The sequence below is a fragment of the Anopheles funestus genome, chromosome 2RL, assembly GCF_943734845.2.
Source record: "Anopheles funestus chromosome 2RL, idAnoFuneDA-416_04, whole genome shotgun sequence".
In the NCBI taxonomy this organism is placed as follows: domain Eukaryota; kingdom Metazoa; phylum Arthropoda; class Insecta; order Diptera; family Culicidae; genus Anopheles; species Anopheles funestus.
The window spans coordinates 48,965,595-48,978,617 of record NC_064598.1 but is presented as its reverse complement, the minus strand read 5'-3'; the positions used below and the strand labels follow the sequence as shown (position 1 = coordinate 48,978,617).

Sequence of the window (13,023 nt, the reverse complement as noted above, 5' to 3'; positions counted from 1 at the left end):
GTGTCAAATGGTTTGACACTTAGTGTGATCGAAGGAAACTAGTTCATTTGTACGAGGTTTTATCATTTCCGACGGCATGAAAAACTACATTATACAAGAGAGGAAATATTACAATATCTTGCAACCATACAAAAGTAGTACTTAAATCCAAATATTCAATGGTGCAATATTAATGGCACGTCTCTAATCGCCTTGCACCACCATGCCACGACCATGCTGTCTGCTGGTGCGATGTGTGAACTCTTAATTAACTCAATGCAATTGCAACCTAATTGAAGCACACTATAAACTCCGCCGCATATCGATCGAAGAAGCACCGCACTAAACCCTTACACGCCGTATTTTGACAGGTTGATTTCTTGGAAGAGCGCTTGCTGGAACTTGGCCAAATATTTAAAGCCTTTCCGACTCGGCTGCTAAAATCCGTCCCAGCAGCGAAAGCTTCAACCGATAACGCTTAAATAGCCCGACGGTAATTATCGGCAGTCGTACGGCTACGCTACTCAAACTCAGCTCGCCTAGGAATGTCACCATTTTGGTGGAATGCTTCCTGGAAAATCGACCCCTCACAACGCACAAACCCACCCGAGTCAATTTTCCACCGTCGTTCACGTCAAAGTGTCGAAGACGCGCAATAATGCAATTAACGTTCGTCCATTTCCAGTTCATTTGCTTTCCACTTGGAAACGGATGGATTCTTCCTTCCGTCGGGTGGAAAAGCTGCTAATTTTCTCTTCATTTTCCAGCTTCAGCATGCGTTCCGAAGTTTTTGCTCGGCTGCGATGGTCAGACGTTTTCCATTTCGTCTGATAACTCAATTAAAGTAACGAAGGTCATTTACAGATGGAACCGAATTTCTAGACCTTCTAACACAATTCTCGGAAATACACTCCCAAAAACATGTTTGACTTTAGTTTCTATGTTTACATTACACTTTCTTTGTAGTGGTAAATTTATTTTAAAATGGAATTTAGATTTCTCTGTTCTATGTGTTTACAATAGTTTTAACAACTGTAACTTGTGCATAATTTCTTTCATTTTTCCCGTTCACCAGGTTAAAGAATTTTTTTTTATATTGACAATGGTTTTGTGTTTTGTTTTTCTAAATGTCTTCATATGTAAATTTGTTTTCAGCCTCTAGCAACACACATTCCAGCATTGCGAAAGGACCTTTGATATTTCAGTCAACGATGGAAAACGACGAAAAACGATCATCAAACACCGAAAAAGAAACGCACCGAAAAGTATTTCAATTAGAATTCCTGCTTTTCTCACCCTACCTCGCCCGTTGTGAAGGTATTGGCATCGGTTTTTTGGGGCAGATTTGTGCTTCGTTTGGATACAAACGAAAAAAAAAACCTGTGCCTTTTTGGGGTGACGTTGGTTCATCTAGCGAGTTTTGCTAGAGGAATTCACCTTGTGCAAGGAGTAAAGAATAAATTAAATCATAGCGGGCAGTGATAGAGTTTGCTTGTAATGATCACATAATGGAAACAAAATAGACATTGACTAAATAAACCCGTTAAATACGGTGAGTAAGGGAAGTTAAATTTAAACGGAGCGAGGGTTTTTTAGTCAAGACCCGTAGTAGGAAAAAATCATTTCATTCCCAACTCGCTAAAATTTTTATTTTAGTGTTTTTTTTCAAAAGTAGGTATACGAAATCATACGAAAAAATCAAATATCGAAAATACTTACTTGTGTCGAAACTGTGGGAAAAGTGATCCTGTGAATGAAGATTGCATACAAACAGGCGTATTCTCCATGACGAAGTTAATGCACTTATGCGAACCATCCAAGTAACCTCAAACAGTGCCGCTCAATGAAGAGCTTTCCATTGTAAGCTCATCTAAACGCATCTTAGTACACACGCTTCTCCACAAATAAATGCATTTTTTGTAACTTCTTTCTCATATCCTTTTCTGTACATTTTTTACACGTACACATTTCCTTCTAATTTGTCCCTTTTCATCCCCATCTTCGGTCTTCTTCTACCAACTTACCTAAAAAAACCATTTTCCCAAAAATCATAGCATCACCCGCAATTGCAAAACCCTATCCCACCCATCGGTTCCGTGCGGTTCATTTAATTCATGCTGCCCTAATGCTTCCATTTGGGTTCGCCTCATGTTCAGCTACGAAGCATTCCGTTCATGCACATAGCGCAGTCTTGATAGCATTATACTCCACCGGACCAGGCAGCCGACATCCTTCCCTTTACGTACTTTTTTGCCTACTCGTGCCACCCCTAAGCGTGCTAGACAACTCCTCCTAACATCGCCTTCACAGCCCTTCCCAGGGATCCAGCAATCTTGCTGTCAATTAAATTTCCGTTAAGAAAATGAGCCCGAAAATTCACAGCAACTTAATCAGTCCCCCCGAGGGGGGGGGCTTTAGCGTTTGGATCGTTGGTTCGTGCTTTCCACCATGGCCAACATTTACCACCACACAACAATAACGGAAAAGTGTCTAAAATGAGATGAGGTTGCTCGATGCTTTCCAGCACGCGATGATGTGCTTCGTACGCTTTATGCGGGCGTAAAAGAGATAGCAAAGCAATGGAGAAAGTTTGTTCGTTTGTGTGATGAAAAATGAAAAATAGAGCGGAAAAAGAGATAGCGAGAACGTTATGGTAATTTACAGTTTTTCCTGCATCCACAATGAGGCTCAAATGTTTGCTCGATATCGAAGAAAAATGGCCGATTCCGCATTCTCTCGCTAACAAATGGCGAGAGAAGGAAAACAGAAGGGAGTAGGAAGGAGATAGGGTACTCAAAGAAAAAAAAAAAACAACCACTCGAATGGAAAGAAGTAGCCGGAAGTGGAAAAATCACGCATGCGCTCAACATACAATTTCTCTAAAAGATGGAAGCTAACCACTAGTTGACTCTTTCGTGCGAATCACTCAAATACTGTTCTAACCCACGGTATAGGAAAAACAGTTTTCCACACGTACACAATCGCAACGGCATCAATATCCGTCGGTTTCCGGAGGAAATTGTGGTGGAAATGTTCCACATTCCCTCGCTAATATTGTTGTCAAGTGTTATGATTTTATTTTAGCCCATCCTTCTCCCACAGATTCACCCTCTCCCAATTTTCCATCCCTCACCCTTCACACCTTTACTTACACATGGAAAAACATGTAGCCGCGGTTTTCTCATCTTCTCTCTTTCTCCTTCGCCCATCAGTAGATCAAGTTGCGAAAGCTCGACTGCTTGGATTGTGCATGGGGAAAATCGAGCTAAATGTGGGGGGGAAAAGTGACTGATAACGTTAGCGGGGTGGAGGTTTATTCCGAGAATGAACATTTAGGGACCAGATTTGGTCGGGTTGGTTAGCCTTTTTACTCACAGTTTTTCCGACCCTTGCGGCAAACCTTCCCCTCGCGTAAACTCCCGCCGTGTTTTATGGTACAGCATCCGTGCATCGTATACTGCGTGTGTTTTCCATTCATGACTTTATGGTATTTTTATTAGCCTTTCCGTTCTGTCCGCTAGCAAATCCTTGATGCGTTCGGAACGGGAAATGGGACGTTGGTCGGAGTTTAGGGGGAAACGGTTTTGGGGTGGTTTTGATTGTCTGGTCAAATTAACGACTCCCTACCACTTGCCTTCGTCCGCTTTCCTAAGCACCTGCAAAAACAACATCATCATTATTGGGTGAGGTGGCATTCTCACCCTTCCCGTACTCGTTGCAACACAAGGGAACCGGGCTCGTTCGGCAGAAAGGCCATCAAGGGTTCGGGGTCGTCATGCTGCAGGTCCCAAGGACGTCGGTTGTCCTGTCTGGTCCAGGGTGTTTGCCTCGTCAGTCAGTTGTTGACGTTCGTACGCGCGATATCGCTGTCCGGTTTACGGAGGCACTGGAAGTATTGACGCTTGATCAGTCACTCAAAGGACCTACTTAATGAGGTGTGAAAATGTGTTAAATGGTGCATTCGTAGGAAATGAAAAAAAGTATTTCCTCTCGAGACGGTGTGATTAGTAATCAGTTGTGATAAAGTTAAATGAACACTTGAAGTGATTGCTTTCGGATTAACTCTAAAGCCGTCGGAAACTAGTTGGAATTTCGTGGTGAAGGAAAGAGTTTGCTTTTAAATCGTGTTAATTAAGCTGTTGGAATTAACCTTTCTTTACGTATTGATCGCAAATCACACACTCCCAACATAACCACAATTCCGACGGTAAAAACCTGACAGGAACTATGATTTATCCCCACCAGTATCAGCACACGGGATGACACCTTCACCGCACGCCCATTGGTCATAGACGGTGGCATCGTACCCAACAACGGATTATGTTACAGCCAGTACTGTAAGCCAACAAAAAAAAAAGTTTGTTGGGCTGCTCAGCAAGGGCTCGCTCTTCATCGTGGTTAGTTTTGTCACAACACTCAAAGTGGGATCAAAGGAATCACAGTCACAGCAGTAAACGGAGTTGCTACGGATACGAGTTCAAGCAAACGCAGGTGTGTGCAACGCTGATCTGACGTGTTTAATGTAATTAAAGTTAAGTGAGGCTCTACGTTAATCTGTCCAAATAATACATAGGAGCATAACAATAGTTTTGCTTCGAAATTACTGTTTTGTGGTGCTTGTGTGCGTGTGTTGCGAGTGTAATAAATAAGTTTTAAAATTGTATTTCCATCAATGTGTGATGTGTTATTAGTGCTAAAATGATGCTGAATTTAATTTAACAATTCACACGTACCAACGCGTAACACGTGTTTAATGAACCGGGTGGAAAATACACTATAAAACATTAAACCATAAAACCACGATCGCGGGAACCGTTACCGGCGGAGTATCACGTCTGTGAAGCGTACAACTGGTGCGATTCGGTAGTTGAACAGATAAAAGTCAATTCATTTGCAATTAATTAAGTACACCGAAAGTGAATTCAATTACTTTGCCGGTGGGAAACAAATTAAGCCGAACACATTTGTCAATTTCGTTGGATTTATGAACAAGGTAAACATTTGCTGAATGTGTTAGTGTTAATAGTTAGTAATTATTTTTACTTTATATATTTATTTATTTTATAATCAGTAAACGATAGTTTCAGTCTTAACATTCTACTTGAAAGTTTTATAAAATGTTCACGAAAGCATGACTCGCTTACAAAAGTTAAATGTTTTTAAATAAGCGGTCGGAAAATTTTTGACTCAAACGGCCAAACTTGGTAAATGATCGTGAGTCGCCAGAAGAATGCATTTGTTTACTTGTTTACTCAAATAATTAATTTATAAAGACCTAAATACAAAATTATTTTCAAATTATAACAATCAATGCGATCCTCCAAGCGAGCTTTAAAATTTATACAACTTATCATTAAAATTGAATGAAACTGGCTATTGCTAATACTCTTAATTAATCTATAATTAGATTTAGTAAACTTCATTTTTGAAAAAAAATCTCATTTATATGTGCTGCCAAATATAAAATTATAGCTATTAGCAAATAATTTTTAAATTATCAAAAATTGAATAAAATTGCAAATGATCTAAATTATTATACTTATATAATTATATCTTAGGGTAGCTGGTGATAGAAAGTTAGGAGATTTGAATCGTTAAATTTTGTTTTAAGACTGTAATTTTTTAGTAAACCAATTACTTCTAATTGGAATTCAGATTGTACGTCATTAATATTTGCATTGAAAGGATTATGAAGGAGACAACGATTATTTTGTTACCTTAACCTTCCTTTCAATGACCACCTACCCGGGTATGTTTTGTACTTTTAAATCTTTATAACATTTAATATAATGAAGCTATCTGCTTGAATTTTAGGAATGCCTAAAAAATCATGTTTTCTATAATATACGCAAAAAACTTTGCAAATTTTTTAATATACTTTTAATTCAATATTCGATTTGTACCCCGTACTTCTATAATCATCTACCCGAGTAGGTATTACATTTTGTACAGAAGATCTGCTTTAATCTTCTAAATTAAATCAATTTAAGTTATTTAAGGCAATTTTTTGTAAAATTTGACGGCAATACAACAGCTAAAAATGAAAATATTTACACTTTTCAACGCAGAAAAGACCAAAACCCTTACAAAATACATGACATACCCAGGTAGGTGGTTATAGAAGTAAGGGTGTACTAATGTCTGATAGAATAAAACTATGAATCGAAATTGGAAAAATAACAGGTAAATGTTTAGTATGAACCTGTTTTACAACTAAATTGAAGTCAAAACATCTTTTAGAATTGAATAAAAACTCATTTGAACGTGGAAATGTGCTAAATTCAATAAAAATTGCACTACCTACCCGGGTAGGTGGTTATAGAAGTAAGGGTGTATTTTTGGTCATTGAAACAATGGTTAATCTAGATCAGGAAAACGTTGCTGCAACTTTCCACATTGCTCTTCTTTTGTGTTTATTGTCTTTCTCATTTCGTGTACACTTGGTGATACCTGTAGTTTATCCAAAAATTTTAATATTTTTCCTTGCCGTCCTTTACGGGCTATGGACATATTATAACCCAAGAAACTTTTTAATTTCTTCCGAAACGCATTATAAAGGCGGCCAACTTTGCTGATTTTCTTCCACAAATGCAAATGATTTTTGTCGACCGGTAAATTCATTCCATGCAGTTGATTGGATGATGCTTTATTGTTGAGGTATACTCTCGACATTTCTCTCTTTTTCTAACTACAATGCTCTAAAAATATCTGGAGAGTAAATTCGTCACAATCACTATCATTAACATCGTAATTATCAGACTCAGAATCCGACGATACTATTGAGTGTCCAAGAAGTTAGTTCAACAAACGACTTCATAGAGCGACAGAGATAATAAATAGAATTTGTGAATATGATTTATAAGAGAAGGAGAAAAAATACAAAAAGAAAATACAATCGGTTCAAAGAGTGATTCGGTGGCCTGACGGGCAATGAACATGTACCGTGGCGGTCAACGTGTTAAAGATCTTCAATGTTTTTTTCAATGTCCAATCTTTCAAAATCCATCAAATCCTTTCGCGGGTCGGATTTTGTCGACCACTGGTCTAAATAGATATAAAAATGTTTTCCGACATTCCGACACATCGTTGGAATGGACGTAATAAAACATTGAATTGGGACCGTTACGAAGACGATTTGTATGTAATCCAACAATAAAATATCATATTTTCCGTTAGTTGTTGCTCGTATGGGATGGATTATGCTACCACAAACACAACCACACACACACAGGTGGTTTTGGATTAAGCTTTCATATGCAATTGAAAATTGCACCCCATTTACATAGATGTCTACCATTCATTTATGACACTAAATTGCACCACTATCGAGTGTCACCCAAAACTGCAACCGATACTGCACAGATCCCACCGGTACGAGTGTCAATTTTCCTTCGGCCACAATCGATTGTGAAGATGTTTCGCTCACTTTCGTTCCGACAACAAATGTCTGCCCCAAAAGGGATGGTTTCTACGGCTTCATCCGGAATGCAAATAAAAAGACAAAGAGATCATCCCGCTCACCCTCACCCCGAAGGGGTTTGCCGAAACGAGGTAACAAGCCAATGGGGGTTTCGGTTTACTAACTGCCTATAAACTGTCCCAAGTCGCTAAACAATGGACTGAGGTTTACTTAGGCTGTTAGAAGATGGCCGGTATTGTCACTGCTATGTCACACACCGCAATGTAAAACCATATTCGTGGAGTGGAGAGTCACCATCCATAGCCACAATTGTGTCGCTTTTAAGGGTCCGCACTGCACGGTCCGGAAGTTGGGCACCGCCACGAACAATAGAGCTGCCGGTTTGTTGGATGGAAAAGTGACCTCATAAAGTGCGACATTTGATAGGCGTACGACTGGTAGGGATATTTATGCAAATGCATTAACCTTTCTGCTGTATACCGTAATGTGCAGAGACGATAGCTAATAAGTAGCGAAATGGATGGCAGAGGGAATGGTTCGTATCGTTGGGGCTTCATGTGCAACAGAAGCGTACTGTTGATTCTACTTGAGAAAATTCTATTTTACGTTACAAACATTAAGGAAAAGCTATGACTTGTTCTTTATCCTAATTGTACTAACAAACTTAGAAGCGTCTTTTCACTAACGGCAACGATCTCTGCCGGAATTTACTACATTCAAGATTATTTGGAAATATTTTCTTTTTTTTCTTGCGGCATTACAACTTCAGAATGAACCCTGGAAGCTGAAATGGCCCGGATGGGATTTTATTTTCACTATTCTCGGTCCTGATTTGAGAAATACATTGTTTTTTTTTCTATTTTCCTTCTGTATTTAACAATCTTGGAGCTATCACAAAATCTTTTAAATTTAAAAAATGTTTCATTTTCGTATTTGATAAATCTTTTATGCAATCTCATCAAATGTACAAGACTTAAACAAACACAAAAGTATATATGTTAAATCGGTGACATTCAATGTGGAAATGTGTATATAACTGTTACTTAGAATTTTGTTTTTTAAAGGTTACAAAACAATTTAAGGCATTAACCGCTGAAGTCAGTTGTTTTTAATATAAATCTCATCATCTAGAGCATGCTTTATTTCTCATAAAATCTACTAAACGCTCAATGCACTAATCGATTTTCTACAGCACTGTGTAAAATGTGACATAAAACAAAATTATGTTTTTAATAACGTTTTCCCTCATACTATAGAGTGTGGGTGTTTTGTTGTTAAAATATTTAGCTCCTAACATCTTGAATTATTAACACTTTCTCTAGTATGTAGGTCAAAGGATGGTTTTAACTAAAGTTAATACGTAAATAAAGAGGTTTAAAGTAGTAAATCGTTAGTGGCACGGCCTAACAACATGTCCTATATGGGTTCAACTCTTGTTTAGTGCCAATTAATACAATTTGACATTAAGTCAAACACCTGATATATTGGAACTAAGGCGAATGGACTGTACTGGTCGTAGTTATGTATTGGTTACAGTTTGCAGTTAATCAACAATAATTTAAGATGTAAATAAGATAAAGAAGAGTCGTTTAAAATTTAAGTAAAATTCGTTCTGTTGTAATTCGTATTGCTTTTTTTTATAAAACATTTAATTAAAAGAAAAGAAAGAGAAATAAACTTATGTACTAGTTTACAATAGAAATAGGTAAAACAAAAAAGAAGAGGAAAAAACAAAAACACAGGTTGCAATGAACATTTAAGGACTTCTTCATCTATCACAGCATTATTGTTTCCAACAATCTCTGGATTATGTAGTTTGCAAACAAACGTAGGATTTGGATCCGCTTACTTTTACTAATATTCGTTAGTAATATAGGGAAGCAGAGGGACAGGAATGAAGGAGTAAGGTTGAGATCGATGTTTTGCAATGCTTGCAGCAGAATACTCCAGGCAGATGACTCTTTGGAACACAACGTAAATTTGTGTTCCAGTGTATCCACCCTGGGAGCACTCTGTGCAAGCTGATGATCCTCGGTTCATTTTCGCCATAAGCTCTCCAACTAGGACTTGTTCCTAGAGTTAGATCAATCTAAAAGTACCCATATCTGACAATTGTAAAGCAGTTTTTCGTATTGAAATAATTTGAAATGCCATTAATCCATTCCAACTCCCAAAACACCTTTATAAAACATTTATTTAATATGACTCCATCGGGTCCCCACCCATTCCTCTACCTATCCACCTCGCTCTCAAATTTAACTCGCATCTCAAAGCAAAATATCACTCCCTTGACGGATAGTTTCTTAAAATACATTCAGAAACGAGAACATTCGTATCTCAAGATACCTCTGTCGCTGTCCTCTTCTTGGCGTATTAATCTTGGCGAATTAATAAGTCATGATTGACATTTCTGGCTTATTAAACTTATTTTTAACGGGTAGCTAGATAGTCAGTCCTTGCCCTTGGTCGAACACAGAATCACAGAAAACACAAAAAATACTGTTGTATTGCACATTCCACGTTTCGGAAAAGTCCAACATCTTCGAAACTATGACAGTTTAGCAACGCTTCATAAAAGAACAAACTTTTATAACTCTTTCTAGTTTATAAATCACAATCCGTGACAAAAGGGAAATGATTTTCTAAAACCCCTTTTTAATATGCTTTTTTTCGAAGTTCATTATTACCTTTGGAAAGCTGCTCTACTATTGTTCACTAAGACCTGCCATGGAATATCATGACAAAGTTATAACCAAAACCTGATAGAAACTTTTTTATCATTTTTTTTTGTGGAAAGACCTATGAGTGGTTAACGTTCCTGAACATCTGGTGTGGTTTTTTATCGTGCTGATGATTGAAGATAAGTTTAGCTCATTAAGCTTTTAATGCCGTAACTATCTAAGCTGTTACCTGATGGTTAGGATCAATCTATCGTGGTGACTGAGTGTGAAGGTAGTACATAACTTTTCATGATCCTTTTTTTTTTGTTAACTAACCGATGCCACACTTTTGCACGCAAATTTCACTTCATAACTCTCGAATTTTTCATTCACAGGTATTCAAAATGATACATCACCAACCGACGAAGTATCATCATGCAAACCCACTAACACACTTCCTGAATCTTCACACGTCCCACGCTACAGCGGCCGCTGCAGCAGCGTTGGCGCTAGCTACCGACACCTTAGGGCATGGTCATCATGTCCATCAGCAAACAGGACCGGGAGTGATAGGCCATCAGCCACATTTGCATTCGACAGTTAATCCTTCGGCATCGCATCAACCGTTTCAGAGCAGCCATCAACAGCCTCGGCTTACTGAAGGATCTCAAACCAGACTGGGCAAGACTGGACATCGGGCTAGATCTTCTCAAGGTTCTCAGACGGACGAGGAGGAAGAGGAGGAGGAGCGGGAGGAGGAACAAGATGAAAGTAGCAATGATAAGAGCTTTCTTGGGGAATTAGGAGCACACGAGCTTAAGAACGAAGCGTTTGATACGACGGCCGATATGTGTCAAGCGGAGGGTGGCAGTGAGTCGGAGAACAATATCGACATCGATGTTGATGATCCAGAACCACGTGACACCGAGAGCCATGCATCTCAATGTGTTGGAAACGAGCGAGATACGATGGAATCGAGCACGAAGGAAAAAAGGAGGCCATCTATTAGCAATGAGAAGGAAGATAACGAAGATGAAGATATCGCGGCCGATGGTAAGGGTGTACGCAAAGAATCTCAGACACTGCATCCAACGGACCGTAGAACATGTGCCAGCCCGTGCAACGAATCCACCACAGCCGTTCTCGACACGGACAGTTTCGTGGGGAAATCATTCACGATAGCGGCCATCTTGGGTTTGCGGAAGAAACAGGACGAGGCAGCGGCGGCTGCAGCAGCAGTTGCCAGCGAATATAATGAAGGTGTAATGAACCTTTCCACCGGTGCTGGCTTCCAACAGCAGCAACGTGTTGCTGCAGCAGCCGTTGCAGCAGCTGCCATGGGGCACTTGCCGCTTGTTATGGTGGCGGCCGCTGCCGGCATGGAGAAACAACGTGACCGTGCCGATAGTGTGGATAGTGTAGAAACCTGCGGTGGAGCATTAGGATACGGTGCCCAACAACCCACGGCCAGTGTTGCTGCTGGAAATGGTCCGTTAAACGCATTGCAGAACCTTCATCAACTACCCACTTTGCATGGTGCTGTTGGTGGCAGCTTTTCTGGCTTCCATCCATCCGGTGCTGGCGGTGGTGCCGGTAGTGGACACCCGGGAGTTCATCAACAATCACACTTGCAAGGCCATCATCCGCATCAACACCATCATCATCATCATCATCATCAACATCATGCACTGCATCATCATCAGGTCAATCCACACTTTGCTGCTCATCATTTCCATCACCATCAGGGTCAGCAACAGGTAGGACAACATCCACAACAGCCAGCGCAACAGCATCTGCAGCAGCATGCAGCAGCACATCAGCAACAGATTCCCGCAGGGCATCATATGGCACTGGGACCACATGCACATCATGGACAGAATCATAACAGGGAAAAGTTTAAAGGTATGTGAATGCCATTGTCCACTGTTGGCTTCTCGATCGATGTTAAAGGTTGCTTCTTTTTTTTTTGCTTTCTATTTAGAATTGGGCAAGAAAACAGCATTGTCCTCATCGGCTGCATCACTCAAAAGCAAACGGGTGCGTACGATTTTTACGCCCGAACAGTTGGAACGGCTTGAGGCTGAGTTCGAACGACAACAGTACATGGTGGGACCGGAACGCCTATATCTAGCACACACGCTCCAGCTAACGGAAGCACAGGTTGGCACACTTTAGCAGCGCAATAACGATAGATCAATAATCTTCCTTGGTCGCTCCATAGGTTAAGGTATGGTTCCAGAATCGGCGAATCAAATGGCGCAAACATCATCTGGAAATAACGCAGCAGCGGTTAGCGTTGATACGACAGCGACAGATTGCAAGTGGAGTTCCAATTCCTGCGGGCGATGGACAACCTCATCACGCTCAGCAACAGCAGCAACAGCCGCAGCAGCAACTGCAACAAAACGGAATGAGTGGTGGTCGCATACTGAACCCGATCGATTCTCCCGAGCTGACGATATGCACCGATTCGATGGATGCACGCAGTATTAGCGATGGAGACGATTAGACGGCGCAATGGCGACAACGAGTCTGTGACAACCTATACTGTTGCGTGAACAGCGGACTACAAAACATCATACAGGGAGAGATAGTTAAAACGTACACTAACTGTACGCAATTTAATGTTAGTTCCTAAGCTATAGGGCGAGCTTTGTAGCGCTTAAGTGAAGTGTTGAACCCGTGTAAATACCACCCATACGTATCCGGTCACGTCGAGTGTACGTACGATTATGTAAATGTTATGTAAATAGTTTATGTACCAATAAATACCCTTCATTAGTAACTGAAGTGTTGCCTTGGTGCAGGTAAGTTTGTGAGACACTAAAGTCGAATATTAGAATAATTTGTTTTCAGAATTCATCAATGGGGGATTGATATAAAACACTGCATACCATTAAATACCAATATGAGAATGTTTTCCCTGCCATTTCAGAACATGTCCTACGTTGGTAAAATCTTACA

General features: G+C 40.0%; 1 protein-coding gene across 1 annotated transcript; it reads left to right on the top strand.

Annotated features, from left to right (window-relative positions):
• Nucleotides 1-1,288: 1,288 nt before the first annotated feature.
• On the top strand, nucleotides 1,289-12,849 carry LOC125764206 (protein disconnected-like). Its single transcript, XM_049428181.1, has 4 exons — nucleotides 1,289-4,972; nucleotides 10,455-11,961; nucleotides 12,041-12,219; nucleotides 12,281-12,849. Exons 1-4 carry the CDS (start codon nucleotides 4,964-4,966, stop codon nucleotides 12,566-12,568), a joined length of 1,983 nt encoding a protein of 660 aa, XP_049284138.1. The 5' UTR covers nucleotides 1,289-4,963; the 3' UTR covers nucleotides 12,569-12,849.
• Nucleotides 12,850-13,023: the final 174 nt, after the last annotated feature.

Excerpts from the sequence above, each read along its gene's own strand:
- LOC125764206 (XM_049428181.1), top strand. Across the intron at positions 11,962-12,040 it reads TAACAGGGAAAAGTTTAAAG|AATTGGGCAAGAAAACAGCA; the intron begins GTATGTGAATGC and ends CTTTCTATTTAG. Across the intron at positions 12,220-12,280 it reads TCCAGCTAACGGAAGCACAG|GTTAAGGTATGGTTCCAGAA; the intron begins GTTGGCACACTT and ends GTCGCTCCATAG.